The sequence below is a fragment of the Loxodonta africana genome, chromosome 21, assembly GCF_030014295.1.
Source record: "Loxodonta africana isolate mLoxAfr1 chromosome 21, mLoxAfr1.hap2, whole genome shotgun sequence".
Classification (NCBI taxonomy): Eukaryota; Metazoa; Chordata; class Mammalia; order Proboscidea; family Elephantidae; genus Loxodonta; species Loxodonta africana.
In genome coordinates this window covers 74,604,379-74,629,117 of record NC_087362.1, presented here as the reverse complement: position 1 = coordinate 74,629,117, position 24,739 = coordinate 74,604,379, and the positions used below count along the sequence as shown (strand labels likewise).

Sequence of the window (24,739 nt, the reverse complement as noted above, 5' to 3'; positions counted from 1 at the left end):
AGGGAATTTATAGAAGAAGAAGAAATGAAAATGGGTATTATATATTTGGAAAGATAACTCCGCTAGTAAAGAAAGAAATACAGCTGGAGTGAAATACTATTATTTTTGCCCACAGCCTGGCAAAACATAACGGATTTCTTAGAAGTGCTTTGATGAGTATGTCCAAATGGGTGTTGTCGTGTCATTCGTAGGAGAGTAAGTGAGCATAGCCTTTTTGGAGAGCAATCTGACAGAATTCTTTCTCAGTGAATATGTAGCCTAGAGGTATGATTTTTTATGTACAAAATAACAAACTTTGTTAATAACCCAAATATCAGTAGAAGAATTGTTAATGAGGTAGAGTACATCCCTTAGGGAGCAGTATGTGCTAGTCAGAAAGAATGATACATGGAAAGAGCTGTAAAACGCTGTTTAAAAAAGGCAAAACAATGCTTGCAGTATGAGCCCATTTTAAAACTACAAAATGATTTCTACTTGTAATATTAACCAGTAAATTCTGAAGTAGATAGATCACTGGATAACGAGGGGGTCAAGAAAGATGTGTTTGCATAATTAAAAGTTTAAAAGGAAAAAGAATTGTCATAAAAGCTCAAATTGCACTTACTGGTTTTTAAAATAAAATCAAAGCTATAAAAGGTATTTTTAAATTTCAGTGGGCTGAAACCTTTTTCTGAATTTATTATTGTACACATTTCGTGACATACAGGAAGAATGTTAAGTTGAATAAATTTATCCAGGATTGAAATATTTAAAACTCATGTTTTAAAATATACTAGTTATCACTTTTATACCTTCATAACATACATAGAAATAGGGTCGTGGTAGTAAGTGGTTAAGCACTTGATTACTAGCTGAAAGGTCGGCAGTTGGAACCCACCCACAGGTGCCTCGGAAGACAGGCCTGGCAATCTGCTTCTGAAAGGTCACAGCCTTGAAAACCCTGTGGAGCAATTCTACTCTGCACATGTGGGATCACCGTGAGTGGGACTCTACTTGACAGCAGCTAACGACAACAACAGTATATAATTATATAGAACCTCGTCTAGCTGAGAATATTTATAATTTTTAAAACATTTATAAATAAAAGCTATTGTGGAAGTTAAGGATGTTTTAGAAATTTAAAATTAATTTTGGTGAGAGGAAGAAATGAGTGTTACAAATAAAGCTGTGTTAAGAAAATCTCAGTATTTTGATCCCCAAGCATAGATCCCCAAGGCAATTAATTATTCCTTGACACCCTCCCAAATGAATTAGGTGTGTGCTGTTTCTTTTTTGTGTGAAATGGAGGTAAGCTTTTAAGAATTAACTTTGTCATTCATGTAGGATTTCATTTCTAAATTAAATGGTTGAGTGAGGATTTAAAAGTAGCCTTGAGATTGTCCTAAAATTGTTGATTCGAAGAAATTTCTTTTAAAAAGATTACTAGGAAATAACCCTATTTCCTAAAATTGAGAGTACCTGTACTGTGTATAGACCTTGAACTCTGTAACAGTTTCCTAGTCAAATACTTGCTCAAACCCTCAGTTTGTTTCAGACCTTTAGTGTTCCAGATGGCATTCCTGGATGGTTAATGACATCTATTTTGCATTAATAACTATGGAGATATCTATTTAAGCACTTTTTTAATTATAAAAACTGTATGAAATTCTAAATGAGATACTAGTTCATAAAAGACTTCCTCAAAGGTAAGGAAAAAAGATTCAAAACAGTAAGAAATTGGAGTTGTTTATTAGCATATTGGAAACTCTGGTGGTGTAGTGGTTAAGAGCTACAGCTGCTAACCAAAGGTCAACAGTTCAAATCCACCAGGCACTCTTTGGAAACTCTATGGGGCAGTTGTACTCTGTACCATAGGGTCGCTGTGAGCCGAAATTGACTCGATGACAACAGGTTTTTTTTTTTAATTAGTATATTAATTGTTTATTTCTCAGTGGGGACAAGCTTTAGGTTAAGCTTGGTCAAATAAGCAACCTTCCCATTTTTTTATTGGAGGAAGGAAAAAAAATTAAAACTTAAACCTACTTTTCAAATGATTCACTTAAAAGAAGTTAGCAGGCAAAGGCTGACAAGCAAAGAATTCTATAAAGGACAAATTCACTTTTAATTAAGAAAAAATAATGAAAAGTGATTATAGCTAGTGAAACCTTTTATAAACCCAAAGTGATTGAAATTCATTTAGTGGTAAGTGAATTACTTGACAATAGAGTTTTGAAAGCTTTGTTTCTTACATACTAATTGCTTTAAATTGCTGTACATTCATATATGGGTATGGAACACGGCTCTTACATAATTTTTCTTTTGCCTTGTGATAAAAAATGTGTATGTTCACCTCATCATCTCTGAACCTGTACTTTTAGGTTCTGAAACATATGGTTTATGTAATGACATCCGTATTCATTGTTGAGATATTTTTCATCGAGTCCTCTTTTTATTCTAATTAAGCCTTACTGGTTTTAGGTCTGCTGCACAGCTGTCGTACTAGGATTTCTTTCCATCGTACTCCAGGGATAAGATAATCATGCTTTTCTTATATACCATGTGAAGTTTTTTTTTTTTTAAACTCACGTGTTTTATTTCTGGAACAAATTTTCCAGAAGTTGCTTCAGACCTGGAAAAAATTTGCAGAAGAGGCATGGTGGTATGTTTCCCCAGAGAATGCCTTTAATTTGCATTCACACTTAAATTATCCTTCTCATTCTTCCTTGGCATTCAGTGGGTCCTTTCCATCTGAAGGCTCAAATTTTCAGCTCAGGGCAATTTTGGTGCGTTATTTCTTTTTCCCTGTTCTTTTCCTTCTGGAATGCTTATTGGATCATATATCAGGATTACCATCCACAGGAAAGCTGAATGACCATGGATTGAACAAATAATTTACGTTACCTACTTAGTGAAGAAATATGACGGTAGGCAATCCAGGACTAAAGCAGTGGCTCAATGATATCATCAAGGCCTAGGCTAGGCTCTTCTGTCCATCCTAAGAAGATGTGGCATTCATCCTCATTGTTGCGAGGTAGCTGCCTCACCTCCAGGCATCCCATAAACATTCCGAGCAGGAAGAAGGAGGAGGGGCAAAGGAGGTATGCCAGCCATGCATATTTCATTAAAAAAAGCTTTCTGGAAACCTTACCTAATTCCACTTATATGTCACTAGCCAAACTAGATTTCCTGACCACCTTACCTTCAGTGAAGTCTGACAGTATATTTTAACTGGGCACATTGCCATTTCAAATAGAACAGGATATTGTTCTTACTAAAGAGGAGGAGAATGAATATTGGGTAGATAATTAGCATTTCTGTTATAGCTGAGTGTCTTAGGCTGGGTTCTCTAGAGAAGCAAAACCAGTAAAGTGTATAAATACACATAGAGATATCAAGGAAGGGGCTCATGCGATGTAGAGGCTGGAACGTTCCACGTAGCTGCAGGGGCTGGCAAACCCAAGATGGGCAGGTCAGAGAGCAGGGCTCCCACTCCTAGGCTGTGAAGATCAGCGAATCCCAAGATCAGCAGATAAGCTGACAGCTCAAGCCCCAAGAACCAGAGGTCAGACTGGAGGCAGCCACAGGGTCTAGAGTAGGCAAAAACCAGAACATCCGCTTATATTCAGATGTAGGCCACACACCCAAGGAAACTCCCCGTCAGCTGATTGGCTACTCACGGCAGATCCCATCATAGAGGTGATCACATATAAACACTGAGAATCATGGCCCAGCCAAGTTGATACACAGTCTTAACTGTCACAATGAGTATTAGATCTCTTGGATCTTCATTTTTCTGTCACATAATCTTTTTGTATTTTTTGCTTTGTTCTGGGTAATTTCGTTGACTTCTCTTCCTGGACCTGTAATTTACTTTTTAGATGTGTCCATTATTTAGCCTGTCTTTTGCACTTTTGGCATAGTGGTTAAGTGCTGCAGCTGCTAACCAAAAGGTCAGCAGTTCAGAATCACCAGACGCTCCTTGGAAACTCTATGGGGCAGTTCTACTCTGTCTTATAGAGTTATGAGTTGGAATCAACTCAACGGCAGTGGGTTTGGTTGGTTTTGGGGTTTTGCACTTTAATTTTAGCAGTCCATCTTGTTTTCTAATTTCTTCATTTTCATAGCAGCTTATTCTTATTTAATGATATATCTTCTCGGATCTGTCTGGAAGAATGCATCAGCATGTTTTAAAATTTTTCCTTGTTTCCTGAACTACTTGTTTCCCCCATTTTATCTTGGTTCTTCTCTATTATGCTTTCTGTTTTCCTCACATAGCTGATAATCCTTAGTTGCCTGTAGAGATTTATAAATGAAGGACTTAGTTTATCAGTGTAGATAAGTTGTATGAATATCCTACACTGTTTTAAAAGTCAGTTTTGAGAACAGCTGTCTTTAGTGTATCAATGGGAAGAGCTTATTGTCAGGCTTTTGGGTGTTTATTAGGTGAGCAGGTGAGTCCCGTGATTGCCAGAAGAAGAAAGAGTTCATTCTAGAGTGAACTGTAAGATCCCTTTCAGTATCTCATTCCTATGAGGAGCTGCCTTCCTTTTTGGTTTCTTCTTTCTCTTCTGTGAAGGTTCAGAGTTCCCTTGAACATTATTCTGCTTCTTGCTCTGGCCTGTACTTACAGGGCGTACTTCCTTATGTCAGTTGTGTTGTATGAAAAGGAATAGAAGGGGAAGTGCCTGGCCCAGCTGTTGGGCAGTAGTCCTCCTGGTCACCCCGTGGCCTGGTACTACTACTAGTACGTTTTTGTCCTGCGGTCTTTGGAACTCCATTGGGAAGAAGAGCTCTCACTTCTACAGGAACCATCTCTTATTCCTCTTTTGGACTGTAGTTTCTTCTAGTTTCTCAATCTGTACTCATCAGCTTGCTGGTTTGTTAATTTGAAATCTTTTCCTTGTTTGCAACACTACAGATTTATTTTCCTTCCCAAATTTCCTCTCCTTTCAGTGGGATTTTGAGAAGATGGTGAGAAAAATGCATGTGCTCAATCTGCTTTCATCATTTTAGAAAGATTTATCGGGTACTTAGTATATATAGATAACAGTAACTTCTATGAATAAGACAGACAAGGTTCCTACTTTCATACAGCTTATGTTTTGATGGGGAAAATATATGGAACATGTAAGTAAATAAATAACAGATTATCGTAGTAGTAGCATTTGCAATGCTGGCAGTGCGCACTCGTCTGTGCCAAAAAACTTGAAAGACCGCTACCTGGGCAGCCAACTGGTAGAGATGCATGTTTGTGTCCATTCGAAAGAAAGATGATCCAACAGAATGTGGAAATTATTGACCAATATCATTAGTATCACACACAAGTAAAATTTTGCTAAAGATTATTCAAAAATGGTTACAGCAGCAAATCAACAGGGAACTGACAGAAATTCAAGCCGGATTCAGAAGAGTACATGGAATGAGGGATATTGTTGATGTCGGTTGGATCTTGGCTGAAAGTAGAAAATACCAGAAACATGTTTACCTGGTTTTTATTGACCATGCATAGGCATTCAACTGTGTGTGGACCATAACAAATTATGGATAACATTGTGAAGAATGGGAATTCCCAAACACTTAATTGTGCTCATGAGGAGAAAATTACAGTCTTAGACCAAGAGGCAGCTCTTCAGACAAAACAAGGGGATACTGCATGGTTTAAAATCAGGAAGGGTGTGTGTCAAGGTTGTCTCCTTTCACCATACTTATTAAATTCAGTCTGTATGCTGAGCAGATAATCCGAGAAGCTGGACTATATGAAGAAGAACAGGGCATCAGGATTGGAGGAAGGCTTATTAACAACCTGCCATATGCAGATGACACAACTTTGCTTGCTGAAAGCGAAGAGAACTTGAAGCACTTTCTGATGAAGATCAAAGACTACAGCCTTCAGTATGGATTATACCTCAACATAAAGAAAACAAAAATCCTTACCACTGGACCAATAAGCAACATCATGATAAACAGAAAAGATTGAAGTTGTCAAGGATTTCATTTTAGTTGGATCTATAGTCAGCATTGTGGCAGCAGTGGTCAAGAAATCAAATGACATATTGCATTGGGGAAAGTCTGCTGCAGAAGACCCCTTTAAAGTGTTAAAAAGCAAAGATGTCACTTTGAGGACTAAGGTGCACCTGACCCAAGCTTATGGTGTTTTCATTCATCTCATATGCATGTGAAAGCTGGACAGTGAATAAGGAAGACCGAAGAAGAATTGATGCCTTTTAACTATGGTGTTGGTGAAGAATGTTGAATACACCGTGGACTGCCAGAAGAAGATCAAATCTGTCTTGGAAGAAGTGTAGCCAGAATGCTCCTGAGAGCGGAGGATGGTGAGACTTTGTCTTCTGTACTTTGGACATGTTATCAGGAGGTACCAGTCCCTGGAGAAGGACATCATGTTGTAGAGGTCAGCAAAAAAGAGGAACAGTGGGCTTAGACATAGCAACGATTGTGAGGATGGTGCAGGACCAGGCAGTGTTTTGTTCTGTTACATAGGGTGATTATAAGTTGGAACTGACTCGTCGACATGTGACAACAATAATAACGATAGCAGTAGAAGCATCAGAAATAGTAACTTGGGCTGTGAGACTCAGGGTGACCTGTAAGCTGAAGGAAAAACAAAGCCTATCTTAAGAAGATCTTTTGGGGAAAAGAGGTATGTATAGGCAGAAGGAATAGCAATACAAGACTCGAGGAGAGGGAGAAGCTTGTTTTATTGAAAGGAAGACATGTTGGAAGTGTAATGACTGAAGTGATGAGTGATATGAGGTTGGAGAGCCAGGCAAAGGTCAGATTTTCTAGGAACTTGTAGTCTTCAATAGGGAGTTTTGACTTTATTCTATTAGTTTTCAACAGGGAATTTTGACTTTATTCTAAATACAGTAAAAAGCTAATGAAAGGCTTTAGAAGGGGAGCAACTCAATTTGATTTTTTTAAAGATAATCTTGTTTGGCTAGGATGTTGCCGATGGAGATGGAGAGACGCAAAGAGATGATGGCTATGTTTTAGAAGGAGAGCCTATGGTATAAGAGGCAAGATGAGTCACAAAAGACTAAGTTATTCAGTTTGTGTAGCTGGTTGGTGCTGCTTACTAATACGATGAAGGCTGGAGGAGGAACAGGCTTGAGGGAGGGAAAATCAAGAGTTGTTTTTTGATATATATGAAATGCTTATGAGACATTGAAATTAAGATGTAGGAATTCTAGAGCTTTGGGAAGAGATGAGAGCGGCAGGAATGAATTTCGGAGCCGTCGTAACAGTAGTGTTTACTGCTTTGGGTCTTAGGAGATTACCCAGAGTGTCAGGAAGGGAAGAGGGGAAGATAGAAGGGAGATGAGGAGGAATGGTTGGTGAGACAGAAGGAAACCAGGAGAGCAGGTGTCGTGGGAATCAGGTGGAAAACAATCTCAAGGAAAGGAATGGTCAGGTTTATTGAACACTTCTGAAAGATGATGTAAAATGATAAGAGAGAAGTGTGTATTAAATTTGATAACAGAGAGGGTTTGTTTTCTTGATGATCAGTTTTATTGGGTTAAACTGTACTGGGGTATATTGATGAGTGAATAGGAGATAAGAAACTGAAGGCAGAAGGTACAGATACTGCTTTTGAGAAGTTTGGCTTTGAAGAAGTTTGCAGAGATGGGTGGTAGCTGGAAGAACAAACCTAAATTTACTGCTAAACTTTTGGAAGCCTACTCTAGAAAACTTTGCCTATCACTATTTCTTTCAACTATTTTATTTTAAGAAATTCAAGTTCATACAGAAGTATACAGTGTCCAACCCTGCCCCATACACACCCACATCACTCTTACCCTCGCATATTTTAAAGCAAATTCCGTATTTGTAATTCATTATATATTTCTAAAAGATAGACTTTAAAAGCATAAGCACAATACATTATAACAAAAATTAACAAAGATTCCTTAGCAACAAGTATCCAGTGGGTGTTTAAATTTCAAATTTTCTCATAAATGGTCTTAAAGTTAAAAAGATTCTATGTAAGGTCCACACGTTGTATATGATTAATACCTTTTTTAAGTCTCTTTGTATCTATTGTTTTCTCTTTTTTTTTTTTTTTTCTGGGAACTGTGTCATTTGTCCATTTGGATGTGTGTTTTGTGTCCCCACGGTGCAAGTCAACACATTCTTCTGACTTCTGCATTTTCTATAAATTGTAAGTTGGATCTAAAGCCTTGATGAGATCTTTTTTTTTTTTTTTTTGGACAAGACTACTTGATAGTGGTGTGTTCTCCGATCAGGAGGCACATAATGTCTGCTTATTTCTCCTTTTGTGATGTTAGCGGCTGTTGATGTTTAGCGCTTAGATCCTTTAGTTCATGGCAGGTTGAAAAACGGTGATACTCAGATTCTGTCATTCCTTTTCGTTTATTAGCTGCAGTAGTTTTGAAATGAGAAACTTCTCTTCATCTGCCCTTTGGTTTACCCAGCAGTACAGTTTGACTAGAAAAGGCTTTATCTTTCCCTTTAAGGTTTTGAAATATGAGTTGATTCTTTAGCATCTCCTGTGGTGACCAACTAATGTTTGCTTTTGTTTTTGTTTTTAATGTGGTTTTAAATGTGCTTGATACGTTTCAGCCTATTACAGTTACTGTTTTTGCTGATACTCAAATTATCCCTTTGTTCAGTGGGAGCCTCTTGAGGTTAGCTCCTGAGTTCTTTGACAAGAAAAGAGTTTGACAGCTTTCGTTCATTCTGGAATAATGAAATGTTCTTCCATCATTCAGTGTATGTCCTGTCTGAGACCTGGAATTTACTAATTCTACAAGGACATGGTATTTGGAGATAACTATGATTATTTTACTTTTTTTTTTTTTTTTAACAACAGCCTATTAAGCCTGTTTTATAGTCTCTCAAGTTGTTCCTTTAGTTCTTAGAATATGAGTTTTCCTGTTTGTTTTGACCCTTTACCGCTATAATTTTAAGCATTTGGGAAATTCTCTTTTGCTTTTGAGTTTCAGGTATGTATTGAAACAAGTGTGTTTGTGTGTATGTTTAATTTGTTATATATTATCCAGCATTTTGATTTGTTTGGAGTGGGAGGGATGGCTTCTTGCATTAATTAAATTTCTGTATTGAGTAAAATTCCCCTGTTGCATTCCACTTATATGGACCAACATGCTCTTAGTATGTCAGAAATTACTTCATCTGGGGCAGATGTGAAAACTACTCGCTTCCCTAGTGTTATTATATTTTCCATGGATGCTCTCTGTTTACTTTTTATTGGTAACCTTAATATATTATGGCTAAGGCCAGTTTTGCTTTTCATTTGTAATAGAAGATTCATTATTCACGTATTTGACATATTTCAACCTGGCATTTCAGTAGGGAACAAAAAGAAATGGAAAAAAAAATTTTTTTTTTTTCTGGTACTTCACCATTTTAGCTTGGAGAGAGGGGGGGGAAGGCAGAAAGGTTGCTGTGGGAATTGTGTGAACTTGTAGGAGCTGAAATTAAACTGCCAAATGAAGAAACGTGTCTTCTCTTCCAAGATTCCTCCTACCTCGTATGCTGTGTGGGTCCAAATTCCGTCGAATTTCTTTTTTTCCTGTGTGTGTGGCGGGGGGACTTGCATGTTATGGTTGTAGTTTGCCAGGCAGTGAACTCTAGTGCCATTTAGAAATAAGAAGGAAGAGAATGAGAACTTGGGCAAACAGTTCTGGCTAAGCCCTAAAATATATCATTTTTATTCATCCATACAGAAAACAAGCATGAGGCCAAGAGGAGGCGAACAGAGAGAGCTAGGCGAGAGAAGATAAATTCTACAGTAAATAAGGATTTAGAAAACAGAAAGAGGTCTCGAAGTAACAGCCATTCAGATCATATCAGACGAGGAAGAGGAAGACCTAAAAGTGCATCTGCCAAAAAACATGAGGAAGAAAGAGGTATGAATAAATGCAAGCAGTTTTTTCCCTCAAGTGTTAAGTTGATCTGAGATCTTAATTAGATATCGTAGTGAAGAAAGTGTTTGGTAGCTCCTGGATTTAAAATTGCAACTCAGATTTTAGTTTGAAAGCATTTCATCTGTGGTAGATGCTTATAAAAAGAATGACAGAAATGTAATTCTTATTGGAAACATAAAGGTGTAAAGGTCAAGTCTACCTGCTGTAACCTGACAGTAGTAGAGTTGAGAGATAATGTATGTGTAACACCTGGAGAAGCCTGGTAAAGTGCTGGTCCTTTTTTTTTTTTTTTAAAGGGACGTCTGCATTCCATGCAGACCTGTTTCAAAGTCTTATATCATGAGTTTAAAGTTTTTACCGTTGAAAGTATTCTGCATTACAAATTTTTAAATTGCTTCTTGGGAGATTTGTATGCTCCCTAGTTGGAGGTAGTTTTTGGATAGTTAGGTAGATTCTTCTTGGTCCAAAGAATATGTGTATATCTCCTTATGGATCTTCTCCTTTCTTCTGATAATGTATATACCAGGAGTTGTTTGTGACCATTAACTAAGACTTCTCTTTTTCTTTGATTTATACATCTTTTAGAAACTTTTTTAGCATGGACATTTTCAAACATATGCAAGAATAGGGAGGTTAATATGAGCCCCCAGAGACCCCTGTATATCTTTTTAAAATTTAGTTTCAAGCCAGTAATAATGGAAAAAAAAGAGTTGCTCTTTATAGTTTTTATAATTTCATACTTTATTTGTGAGTTATACTTTGCCTCTTTAGATATTCAGTCTTATGTACTGAAGTGATTCCTGTATAAATGTAAATTTTTCTTATTCTAGACAAAGAGGTTTTTTTTTTTTTTTTTGCCTATTCACCGTTTCCTTCTGCTTCATTTGCTTTTGCTTGAATAAAGTTACTACTTTTAGGTAAAATAATTTCACTGGTGTAGCTGTCCCTAGCCTTTATCAAACTTCAGTGTTCCTTAATATTGTGTGGCTAAAGGAATATGATTTATATAATATTTAACTTTATTCTGTGAAGGCTGTACTTAAAAAAAAAAAAAAGGTACTCTTTAATTCCTTGGGTAATTTTACTGCTTTTTCTTTTTCTTCATTTATGCCCTTCAAGAGAGTTTGAATTATTTTCTCAGTTTGAATGTACTTCTTTAACAATGGGATGATCAGGAAAATCTTTGCCAAAGGCTGTTTCAGAAGGGAAATTGGGTAAAGAAAAGTCAGCAGAGAAAAAGAAAAGAGGGAAATACTCCTTGGCCCAGAAAACAGAACATTCTTTTCAGTTGGTGTAAAGGGAATATAATCCAAAGAAAGGCGAAGGAATGCTTCTGGCGGTGGGTGAAAGGAGATGAGCAAACAGATAATGACACCGTTTTAGTCAGGATGTGAAGTCTGTGCAATTGTGATAGGACTCTAAAGTATATATATGCAGGCCTGAACTTTCATTTCATGATAAGTTGAAAAAAGAAAGAAACATTTATTTGGTTATGAATTTTTTTAGGTGTTTTTAATTTATTATAGAAAATTTTAAAGAAAGTTACCTATCTCTGTAGTAAGTTAGGCTTTTAGTTTATTTGCTTTTGTTAGCGATTACAGGAAACTGGTCAAAGCTATTTTTGTAGTATAAACTGCAATCTTTTCATTTAGACCAGGGGTCAACAGTCTTTTTTTGTAAAGAGGCAGATGGTAAATATATGTAGGCCATACACTCCATGTCACAGCTACACAACTCTGCTGTTGTATCTGGAAAGCAACCACAGACAATATTTAATAAATGGGCATGACTGTGTTTCAGTAAAACTTTATTTTTAAAAAGAAGTGGTAGGCCAGATTTTACCCACAGACTCTAGTTTGCTAACCTTGATGTAGACTGTTGTTCTCTAAATATAATACGAGTAAGAAACATGAACTTTTGAAATGTCCATTTATTTTAGGATAGATTTCTTTAATATGCTTCTTAGTATGAAGTAGCCATTTACTTTAGTTCAGTTTTTATTGACTCCCTGCTCATAAAAAAAAAAAGGCAGTTAGAAATCAGGAGCCAGGATTAACTTTAACATATGAGTTAAAGAAATCCAAACAGTGTGTTTAAATGGTTAAAAATGAAAACTGCTTTAATTGGCTTTTTTGTTTTCTATATTTTAAAAAAAAGGGAAAGAGAATGGAAAAGGAAAGCTTGTTAGACATCTAAGATAATAACTGTCTTAATAAAATAAAGCAGGTCATTAAACTCAGCATTTTTGGTTGGTGTAAGATCTCCATTTTACATGTGGAAGCATGATTATTCTGGGTGTTAGTGATGTAGGAGTAACATCTTGACTGATACATGTTGGGCAGTTCTGAATACCTTTTTAATGAAGGTCCAGAACAGAAACAGGCTTCAAGTTAAAGATGGTGGAGTGAATAAACATAGCTAGCTCTGCTCCCTTTCAAAATTTTAGTAAAATAACAATAAAGGAATTTTTTTGAAAGACAGAATCCCAGAAGGACAAAGAATGGGAGAAGAAACAACAGCAAAAAAATTATGGAAACTGGAAAATAGTAACTGTCTTAAAAAAATAGCAGACCCTAAATTGTAATCTCCTTTGGTGAAGGAACATACAGGTTTTTATTACAGAATTGCCAAAAGGTCAGGAGTGTGTACATCAGTTATGTCTGGAAGTGGAGGTCAAGATGGGGCTGAAAATAGGAAGACTGAAAGTCTGTTTATGAACATCCCACTAGGACTCTTCACTTCTACTCCTCTCCTCAGCCCCAAGCTTGTCCTTTGGAAGGGATAAGACAAACCAGAGACTCTCAGGTCTATGGGACACCAGGTGTCACTGAGGACAGTGTGCTACATTAAAATCAGGAAGATTAAATGAAAATTGGATTTGGTGAATCTTGAGTTCTCCAACCAGGCTTATATCTTCTGGGTAAGAGATTGGAAAGTTATATTCTCTAGGGAATCAGAGCAGCCCAGGAGAAAAGCTGTAAAGTAAATATATTTTTATCAGGGAGTTAGCAATGGTATGGCCCAGGCAGATCATCCCGAGGTGGCAGCCGCAGTGAGCTCCACGTTTGCACTGGCTTTCTTATCAGTATTTTTGATGTCCCGCTCCCAAATATGACATTTTACCAAGAATCACCCAGATACCTGTAAGAAAGCACGTAGTATGAAAGGCTGAAACCAAAACAAGAGGGGAGAAAATAACTTGGGGAAAACAAGTCTTTGTTGTATAAAAAAAAATTCAACTGTCACTGGTATCTTCAGCAAGAATAGATACTGTGGCCATGCTGATACTGAAAAGGAAATTACAGAGGCTGAAAAAGCACCTGGAGCCTGAACTTTCACATATGGGTAGCAGAAATGAAAAACTTAACTAGAAAGTTTGAAGATAAAACTGAAGAAATGTGCCAGAAAGTAGAGCAAAAAAAAAAAAAGAGGTGAAAAAATAGAATGGAAAAGGTAAGAAACTTAGAGAACTAGCCTAAGGTATAACATCTATAAACAATTGAAATTTCAGAAAAGGAACAGAGAAGAGGAGAGGAAATCACCAATGAAATAAAGAAATTTCCCCAAACTTGAAAGACGTTGACTTTCTGGATTGAAAGGGTCCACCAAACGCCCAGCCCAGTAAAAAAAAGATGGATAAAAATAAAAATTATACAAAGCCTACCATCATATTTTATCTCTCTTTGGTTAAAGAGAAAATCCTTCAAGTTTTCAGAGCAGAAAGAATCAAAATGGTATTAGAATTAATGCAATGGAATACTGCCCAGCAAGGAACAGAGTACTGATACATGAATGGCATGGATGAATCTCAGAAACATCATGTTTAGCCAAAGAAGCTAGACACAAAAGAGTACATATTGTGTGATGCCATTTATATTAAGTTCAGGAACAGACAGAATGAATCTGTGATGGTAGACATCAGAACAGTGGTTGCCAGTGGGGGTTGGGAAAGGATTGGCTGGAAAGGAGCATGAAGAATTTTCTGGAGTGACAGGAAGTTTCTATATTTTGATTGTGGTGGGTGTTAATGGGTGTGTACATTTGTCAAAACTCATCAAATTGTACACTTAAAATCTGTGTATTTCGCTGTGTGTAAATTTTAAAATAATAATAAAAAAGGTGCTGGATTTTCTCAGCGGCAGCACTACTAGTTGGAAGAAGATTTATTGCCTGAGGGGAATCCTAGAAGTCTGAATCAAACTGTGAATCAGTGTGAAAGTAGATGGAAGACGCTTGTGGACATTCAAGGTCTCAAAAAATTTGCTCCCGTGCTCCCTTTCTCAGGAAGCTACTACAGGATAAGTGCCAACAAATTGAAGAAGTAAACCAGATGAGGGTGCCATCGAGGACACAGCGGATCCAACTCCAGACTGAGATGAGGAGAATCTCTGGCATGATGTTGAAGAGAGATCTAAGATAATTGTGCAGCAGGCCTAGACAGCAGGTCAGAAGAAGGTCGAAGACTCGGAGAGATTCTTCAGGAAGATGAAGTTGATAAAATACCTAATGTGTGTAAACATTCTGAAAGACAGATTTATACAGTTAGAGGAAGTCTGGTTTGAATTAGAAATGGGTATATAGAAAACCAAGCAAATAAAATGAATCACTTCAGGACAAACAAAGTACAGGAAAGGAAAAGTGAAAATCATTTACGTACTCATAACGTGAACGTTGAAAATAGATCTTACCCCAGTGGTGATTTAACTGCAGTGGGGGAAGGAGGAAATGTGAAGAGTGTTTGGGGTGGGGCAAGACATGCAGGATCACGAAGTCCTCATTTTCCATGGTGACAAGTCAGTAAATAATGCCTCAAACCAGCAGGCAGCATCGAGTAAAAATGCTGCTTAGAGATAATAGGGAAGTGAAAAAGAAAAGGAACAACTAAAGTTAACATTTGGAGAGTGAGAAATGTGGCTGAGCTGAAAGAAGTCTGTTTTGTAACAAATGTTGTAAAAAGCGTTGAGTGTTTAACTATATGCATGCTTAACTTTGTCAAAACAAAACAAAAATAGAATCATAATAGAGCCAGAAAAAAGTCAGAAGAATGTATATCACGTTAGTTAATTGTGATTTTAACTGGTTCATGAGACAACAGGTGATTCTTCCTTGCTTTGCTTCTCTGTATTTTTCAAATTTTCTACCGTCATCTTGCATTACATTTGCAATCAGGAGGGGGAAAAAACCTAACTACATGGTATTTTTAAGATGTTTCTTCTCTCGTTTACTTTACCAAGGGTATAGCATGTTGGTAATTTCTTTTTTAAAATAGAAATAAATGTTGGCCATTGTTATTCACTGTCGCAGGGTTAAGGTGAAGAAGTTACTGTGTTTATAAAGTCATCATTGATACTCAGAGGGGACTATCTTTAGGGTGAAAAAATTTTTTGACTGAAACAGTGAGCTCACGCTAGTAAGGAGAAAAAATATTTGAGGTTTTTATTCTGACTCATAGGCAGACAACAATAGAAATGATATATGTAGATACTAGACTGTGTGTAAAAGTGTATTTTGTCGCCATTTAGACTTAGTAAGTTAATGGCATTTCACTTACTCCTTTGTGTAATTTTAAAAGTTTAAGTTCTGTAGAATAATACTTTATAATATTAATGTACAGCGTAGTGTTATACGTAAATACTTGGATGCTTTTTAAATTTTAAAATTATTCCATCCACTGCCCCTTATGTTAAGCTTTCACTTTTTCTTTTAACAGAGAAACAGGAAAAGGAAATTGACATCTATGCTAACCTCTCTGATGAAAAGGCTTTCGTGTTTTCAGTCGCCTTGGCAGAAATAAATAGAAAAATTATCAATCAAAGACTTATTCTCTGATCCTTATCTGCAGAATCTGTTGAAATTTTCTTCAGGATTGCATCAGCAAAGTCTCGAGCAGTTACGGACTCTCAGGAGCATTCCGAACGCATCAGTAAGGGCCAGTGGTTGTTTCCTCCCCGTATCGATTCTCCACGTCCTTTAGCCTGGGCTGCGCTTTGGGAGCAAAGCTGTAGACTTGGACTGTTTGGGGATTTCCTTGTTTACCAAGGAGCATTGTCAGTGTTTTGTGTTTGGGGTATAAGCAACTGTGTTTACCTTTTAAGAAATGCTGGATGGATGTTAAGGGGAAAGGGGGGTGGGGGTGGGGGTGGAGGTATGAAAAATAGGGAAATAAAAGACTTGATAATTTTCAGATTTGCCAGCAGAGATGCAATATTTTAAATACTTGCAGAAAGAGTGACTTTTAAAAATATATATTTCAGATTTTCAGTACTAAGAGATCACAATTCATTTACCTTTAATAAATTGGCAATTAATATTTTACTGAATGGGGAATTAAGGATATAAACTATAAATTTTGTCTGGAATTGATTTTTTTCTCCTTGGCCTTTATATTTATGACTTAAAGTATGAGTTCTATTTGGGGAGGTGATTTCTAGATATTTTGGAAGTTTGGGTGTGTAGGAAGAAAAATAGGATAAATAGGTATATCCTATTTTAAATAGCATACCTTCAGATATATATATCTTGTTTTCTTGAATGTAATTTATTTATTGGTTAAAATTTTTTTTCTGCTCTGCAGATGGTGCCTGTTAACCTAAACACAAAATGTATTTATTACATACAAACTATTTCTTAGGTAGCTACTTTTAAGCAGTAATGTTTTATCTGAATGGATAAATTATCATCCTGATAATTATTTAAATTGTTACTTACCCTCACTCTGGAAGAAAAAAATAAACCTTGATGTTGAACCTAAGTAGAATAAATAGTGTGGTAGCTTTTTCTAGTGAAGTTGTGGAATATATTTAAATTCTTAGTTTTTCTAGTGGAAAATCATAACTTTATAATTATTTTATATTAAATGCTCTTATGTTTTTGTGTATCAAATAATGATTAACATATTTAAACTTGATAATAACCCCCCCTTATTTTCAGCTTTTTTCCTGATTCTGTTTGGAAATCCTAAGGCTTTATTAGGTAGAATAGACATCAGTTAGACTTAGCCCCTACTTGAGAAAATCTCCCTCTCAGTTTCAGCATAGTCAGCTCATCCTGGTCCTTCCATCCCATCAGAAAAGAAAAAAAAGGTCTACATTTTTTTTCTGCTGTATTTAAGTGTGGTAGCCAGCAGAGGGAGCTTAAGGGGCACTCTAGGTAGGATGTACAGTTTTCCGTAGAATTCCTTTTTCCTTATCCCTCCTGTCTCTCCACCTGCAGGTACTTCTGCAGTTATCTTGGGTGCATTTTAAAGTCCTAGTAATAAACGTTACTCCCAAGAATACTAACGTGATTTTATCTTTGAAACGTACTACAGTGAAACCTGTGAGAGCTGGAACTCAGCAGGACTGCCTTGTTTTTCTGGATCTCACAAGTTTTCCGCGTTTGACAGAGTGCAGTTTTACCACTTTTCTGTCACTTAGTGGAAAATATTTGAATTTTCCTTCTCTGATAGGTTTCTGCCTTACGTAGATTGCAGTTTTCACAAGTTTTACTGTATGAGAAAATTATTTTCATTTTGAGAGGAAAAAGTACAAAATGGATACCGCAATTCTCCAACCTTTTCACCAGTTCTGACACCGGCTGTCTCTCCCATGCGTTTGATAATCTGTTGCAATGGCCACACAGAACTCACAGACCATACTTACAGTTAAGTGGTTTATTAAGGAAGTAACAGGGTACAACCTGGGACCAGGATCAACAGGCCGCAATTCACAATCAGGATCAGGAAGCACGTAGGCGAAGTCTGGAAAGCTCCTTTGAAGTGGAGAGCACATCCCGCCCTTCTTCAATGCAGGATGGCTCTCTCAGCTCCTCTTGGCCGTGCAGGCAAGCAGGCCCTTCTCTCTGCCATGTACGCCTTCCTCAGCCACATAGGCCTCCTCTCAGTCCCCTCAGGACAGACCTCCTCTCGGCCCCCTGAGGACAGGCTTTCTCTCAGCCTCCTTGGGACAGGCCTCTCTGCCTTTGGCCTCTCTGCCGTCACCACCTACTCTGACACAGGGCCCCTTCTGGGCCTGTCACACCAACTACTGCAGTCCCCTTTCCAGACCTCTTGCTGTCTTCAGTGTCACAGCCCTTGACTTGTGTTACAGCTTTTTTAGGAAGTTCCTCCCCTCCTCTCTCTGCAGCTTCTCTCTCCTTGCCTTTCTGGCCCTTTCTCCTTTCTGTCTGCCAACCTCTGTGGGGTTGACTACACATATAAGCAAACTCCTGGTCAATTTCTAAGGGTAGCCCTCCCACCAGGACCACAGACTGACCAGCCCTTTCTCAGTAGGCTACAGATACTTCATTTGCATAGTAGACTATATAGTGACCTCATTTGCATAAGCATATTGACCAATCCCTACAAGGTGGTTACATAGACCAATCACAGGGCGTGCTGTAGCCCAGGGTCAAAGTATCAAACTACAAGTTGTTTCCAATTTACTCAGGAATTGTCAATCAACCTGGACAAAAGTAACCCTCCGGAGTAGAAAACTAGGGTGAAGGAAGTCAGGATTTAGGGGAAATTTTTCTTGGGCTGTTTTTTCAAAGAACCAAGGCAAAAGAACACATAAAGGAACTCATTTCACCACAGATGCTCATTATTCATTGGCTTATTTAAAAAATACCTTGGCGGAGAACAAATCGGGCTTCCCCTGTTTGTGATATAGCCTATTTAACCAGTTTCTCTAAAAATTGTATTCTCTGATAGTACATTTATAAACTGTCTCATTATAAAGCTTAAAAAATTAGCCTAGGCATGTTGTAATGATCTTGAAAAAATTACATAGTTACTGGTTTAGAAGAAACCTCCCATCAGCAGATGTCCTAAGAAAGCGTAAATGTGACTCTTTAGTTACTTATTCCTAAGTTTGGTCTGCTCTAATATCTGTAGACGGTGTGATTATTCAGAATGTCCTGCAGTGGTTCCATGATTAGATTAGGTCTATTGAAAATCCGTTCATGCTTAAATGTAAGCAAGATGAAATAGAAATTATTTGGGAGTTGTTAGGCTAAACTGTTTAGATTTCCGTTACCCTTTACCCCCTTATCCACTCTGTGCTATTTCAGAATGTTTTTGTGATACTTACATGCTTGAAGTGTGATTTTTTTTTTTTTTTAAACATGGACACAACTTATGTTTTTTAAGTGTAGGGAAGTCTTAGGATGTGTTTAAATAAATTAAAAGTAAGGAAAATATTACAAATTGCTTCCTCTTTGGCAATCAGTGGAAAAATCACAACACCTGGAGGCAGTTTATATTGTGATGAGCTATAATTTAAAATTACAGGTGACTTAAAAGTTTAGTCAGAGTAAATTCACATTTCTTTTAAATTCCTGAAATACTTTTAAAAAATAATGGTCAGTGTAACATGATATTTGTGTCACTTCCTAAAAGTGACTGAACTTTAATAATTATATGCATTGTTTTTCTTGAGATAAGAATTCAAACTGAAAATTTTTTATTTCCTAAACCCTGCCAATTGTACTGGGTTCTCTAATTCTTAGTGTGAAAATGTCTCAATGATATATTTAATTTAGACTTGCCTTCCTACCTGCACAAGTTTATTCATTTAAATGTGGAGAAATTAAGTTCTTTAAATACTTAACTGCAAAAATATTAATTGAATTTGTTTGATTCTGCTTACAAAATATGCTCAGAATGGAGAGTCTCACAGCCTAATTTCCTGAGTTCTTCCCTAAAACAGTTGCCTATCATTCTTTGAACTCATTCTTTAAAATTATTCCTATATTTCCATTTTACCTTCTGTTTTTGGATTAATGTCTTATTTTCTTGCTACTTTAAATTTTACTACCATATTCTCTTTCTTTAGCCTTTAAAATGTATATAAATGTAATTTTTTTTCTAATAAAATTATTTTATTGTGTTTTTGGTGATAGTTTATACAGCAAATGAGATTCCCATTTAACAATTTCTACATTATTTGTTCAGTGACATTGATTACGTTTTTCATAATGTGTCAACTTTCTCATTTCCGTTCTGGTTGTTCTATTTCCAGTAATCTAGTTTCCCTGCCCCCTTGCCTTCTCGTTTTTGCTTTTGCATAAATGTTGACCATTTGGTCTCACATCGATGATTTTTTAAAGGTGTGCAGTAGTCATGGATGACATTGTTTATTTTATGAGCAAATCTGTTACTTAGCTAAAAGATGACCTCATGGAATAATTTTGGTTCAAGGTTTAAAGAGTTATTTCAGGGCCACCTTCTCAGGGAATCCTTCAGTCTCAACCGGTCCAGGCAGTCTGGACTTTTACAGAATTTAAGTTGTGTTCCACATTTTCCTCCCATTCTGTCAGGATCAGTCTGTTGTGATCGTGGTCAGAATGGTCAGCAGTGGTAGCCAGGTACTGTCTAATTCTTCTGGTCTCAGGGTAGACAAGGTCATGATTCATGTAGATTATTAGTCCTGTGGACTGGTTTCTTTGAGTCTTTGGTTTCCTTCTTTTTTACTCCGGATGTGTAGAGACCAATAGTTGTATCTTACATGGCCGCTCGCCAGCTTTTACAACTTCCCAAACTTAAATTTTTATAAACTAACTTTATTTTGTCAATTAAAATTAAAAAAAATTTTTCGTGTGTCCCTGTTTTATTTTTGCCTTTGGGGTTTTACATATATATACACACACATATATATATGTAATTTATATATTTATATGTATTCTTTCTAGTTATAGTTTTAACCCATTTATTTTAGTTCGATTTAGTGTTATTGCTCAAAAATTACAACTATAACAGTGAGTATTAGTGGAATTTTCACCTTCCTCGTGGGAGACCTGGGTTCGATTTCCAACCAGTGCACCTCGTGAGCAGCCACGATTCATCTGTCAATGAAGGCTCGTATGTTACTATGATGCTCTGGAGCTTATATGATTCAGTGGAGCTTCCAGACTAAGACAGACTAGGAAGAAAGGCCTGGTGATCTGCTTTGGAAAATCAGCCATTGAAAACCCTACGGATCACAAAGGTTGATCCACAACCAATCATGGGGATGGTGCAGGACTGAGCAGTGTTTTGTTCCACTGTGCATGAGTCACCATGAGCTGGGGGCCAACTCGCTGGCACCATTCACCCTTGAAACCATCAGGGCTTAGAGATTTATATTTCAGAAGGATTTTGAATTTGATTTCTTTCATAGCTATCGAACAACCCTGATTATTTGGGCAAGTTTTGGTAATTGGTGGTTTTCAAGGAATTGGTCCATTTCATCTAGTCTTCAAATATGTGTGTAGAATTGTCTGTAGTGTTTTCATAATTATTATCCTTTTCATGGTTTCAAGGTCAGTGGTATTCCCTCCTACATTCCAGATGTTGGTAATTCGTGTTTTTCTCTTTTTTCTTTGTTAGTCTTGCTAGAGGTTTATTAATTGTATTGTTCTTTTCAGAGAACCAGCTTATGGTTTTATCGATCTTCTCTGTTGTTTTTCTGTTTTAAATTTTATTGATTTCTACCCTTTATTATTTCCTCTCCTTTGCTTGCTTTGTGTTTATTTGATCCTGTTTTTCTAGTTTCTTACAGTGGAAGCTTAGCTAGTTGACTTGAAATTTTTCTAACAAAAATATTTAATGCTGTAAATTTGCCTTTATGACTGCTTCAGCTGTATTCCACAATTTTGGTGTTTTTGGTTTATTTTCATTTTTGTTCAATTCAAAATATTTTCTAGTTTTCCTTGACACTTCTTTAACTTCCAGATATTTGCAGGTTTTACCAGTTTTCTTTCTGTTACTGGTTTCTTGTTTAATTTCATTATGGTCAGAGAAGATAGTCTGTATGATTTCATTACTTCTAGAATTTTTAAGGTTTGTTAGAACTTCTAGGATATAGTCTTGTCTTGATGAATGTTCCACGTGTACTTGAAAAGAATGTGAATTCTGCTGTCATTGTTGTTTAATTCTTCTGTATCCTTGCTGATCTTCTATTTTATCTATTGCTGAGAGAGGAGTGTTGAAATCTCCAATTATAATTGTGGATTTGCCTATTTCTCCTTTTAGTTCTGTCAGTTTTTGCTTTATGTATTTTTGAAGCTATGTTGTCGGGTGCATAAGCATCTAGGATTCTTATATCGTATCTGTGAATTGACCCTTTTATCATTATGTAATGTCTGTCTTTATTTCTGGTAATTTTATTTGCTCTGATACTAAGACAATTTGCCCATCACTACATTATGGGTGCCTTCTCAGCCCTGGTTGCTGTGGCATTTATTGTCTGAGGCTGGGGTGAGAGAGAAGGAAAAAAATAATAAAACAGAAGAGCCTTACCCCACAGAGTGGTGAAGCCCTTATAAAAAATTATAGCCACTCGAATTTTCTTTTGATTAGTGTTTACATGGCATGTCTTTTTTCATCCTTTTAACCTACTCATATCATATTTGAAATGAATTTCTTTGTTCAGCATACGTTGATTCATTTTTTAAATTTCCTGAAATCCCTCTTAATTGGTTTATTTAGATCATATAATTTTGTAGACTTTGGATTTAGATCTGCCATTTTACTTATTTGCTTGTTTGTTTATTTATTTTTGACATGCCGAAGAGTATTTAATGCAGCCCTGTTTGTAATTGTAAAAATGTGTAACAACCTAAATGGCCATCATTGGGAGAATGGATAAATAAATTATGGTATAACCTTGGAAAGAAATGCACAGCAGTTGACATGAATGAACTGGAGTTATTTTATCAACATGGGTAAATATAAAAAATGTTGAATGAAAAAAGAAATTGCAAAATAATAGACTATGATGCTACTATATAAAATTTAATAAGCAAATAAAAAAAGTGTTGTTAATGGACATACACAAACAGAATAAAATGCAAAAATATGTATAGAAGAATAACATAAAATTCAGGTATTAGTTACTTCTAGGGGAGGCAGGATTAAGATGAACAATTAATCCTTATTTGTCTGGGACTGTTCTGATTTTGAAACTGAAATTTCTACATCCCAGGAGCCCTCAGTCCCAGGCAAATGAGGATGGTTGGCCACCCTAGGTGGGATATCACGTTGCTTTAAAATAAAGTTCCCTAATGATATATGATGTTCAATATCTCTTCATATGCCTTTTTGCCATCTGTATATCTTGCTCACTGAGGTGCGTGTTCAGATCTTTTGTCTATTTTGTAACTGGGTTTATTATTATTATTGTTGAATTTCAAGAGTTCTTTGTATATTTTGGACACAAGTCCTTCATGAGATATGCTTTTCTCCCAGTCTGTCAATTGTCTTTTTATTCTCTTTCACAGAACAGAAGTTTTTAATTTTGATGAAGTCCAGCTTCTGGTTTCTTTAATGGATTGTGCTTTTGGTATTGTATCTAAAAAATTATTGCCAAACCCACAGTCATCTAGATTTTATCTTTTGTTATCTTCTAGAAGTATTATAGTTTTGCATTTTGCATTTAGGTCTATGATCTATTTTGAATTTTTGGGAAAGGTGTAAGTTCTATGTCTAAATTGATGGTATTTGGATGTGGATGTCTAGTTTCAGCACCATTTATTATTGAAAAGATTATCCTTTCTCCATTGAATTGCCTTTCCTCTCTCAAAGATCAGTTGACTATATTTGTGTGTAATCTTATTTAAGGGCTGTCTATTCTGTTTCATTCATCTGTTTATTCTTTCATTAGCACCACACTGTCTGGAATACTGTAGCCTTACAGTAAGTCCTGAAGTCAGGTACTGTCAGTCTTTCAACTTTGTTCTTTTTCTTCCAATGCTGTGTTGACTTTTCTGGTCTTTGTCGTTCCACATAAACTTTAGAACTGGTTTGGCAATATCTGCAAAATAATGTGCTGGAATTTTGGTTGAGATTGTGTTGAATCTACTGATGAAGATGGAAAGAACTGACTTTTTAACAATGTTGAGTCTTCCTATTCATGAACATGGAATATCCATTTGTTTAGATCTCCTTTGGTTTCTTTCATCAGAAGTTTGTGGTTTTCCTTACATAGATCTTATACATATTTTGTTAGATTTACACCTAAGTATTTGCTTTTTTTGGAGGGGGGGGTTTAATGTAAATGATGTGTTTTTTCATTATTATTTCAAATTCCAATTGTTGATGGCTGGTATATAGGAAAGCAGTTGACTTTTGTATATTAACCTTGTGTCCTGCCATCTTGCTGTAATTACTTATTAGTTTCAGGCAGTTTTTTCTTGATTCTTTGAGATCTATGTCCCATAGATCATTGGTGAACAAAGACATTTTTATTTCTTCCATCTTTTTCTTATCTTATTGCATTAGCTAGGACTTCCAGTATAATGTTGAATACAGATGGTGAGGGGGGACATCCTAGCCTTGTTCCTGACCTTAGGGGGAAAGCATCTCCTTTCTCACTATGAAGTATGATGTTAGCTGTAGTTTTTTGGTGAATATTCTTTGTAAAGTTGAAGTTTCCCTCCATTCTTAGTTTGCTAAGAGTTCATCATGAATGAATGCTGAATTTTGTCAAATGCTTTTCCTACATCTATTGATATGTCATATGATTTCCTTCTTTAACCTGTTGATGTATGATGGATTATATTAGTGGATTTTTTAATGTTGGATCAGCCTTGCATATCTGGAATAAATTCCACTTGGTTGTGGTGTGTGTGACTCTTTTTATACATTGTTGGATTCAATTTGCTAATATTTTGTTGAAGATTTTTGTATCTATGTTTATGAGAGATAGTGGTCTGTAGTTTTCTTTTCTTGTAATGTCTTTGTGTGGTTTTGGTATTAGGGTATTCCTGGCCTCATAGAATGCGTTAGAAAGTGTTCCTTCTGCCATTTATGGAGGACATTGTAGAGGATTGGTATTTCTTCCTTAAGTGTTTGACCTTCACAGTTTCTGATGAAACCTCCG

The 24,739-nt window shown here is 36.4% G+C and overlaps 1 protein-coding gene across 6 annotated transcripts in view; it reads left to right on the top strand.

Moving 5' to 3' along the window:
• Nucleotides 1-24,739, top strand: part of LOC100660888 (UPF0547 protein C16orf87) — a 113,284-nt gene that overhangs the window by 14,999 nt on the left and 73,546 nt on the right. For 3 of the 6 annotated variants that reach the window (XM_064274120.1, XM_023555667.2, XM_064274121.1), the window contains 2 exons: nucleotides 9,702-9,884; nucleotides 15,745-15,825. In XM_064274120.1, coding sequence (XP_064130190.1) covers nucleotides 9,702-9,884; nucleotides 15,745-15,825 — 264 coding nt within the window. Of the gene's footprint in view, nucleotides 1-9,701; nucleotides 9,885-15,612; nucleotides 15,826-24,739 lie in introns of those variants that run through there. The other 3 variants (XM_003416342.4, XM_023555666.2, XM_023555668.2) reach the window with 3 other exon arrangements.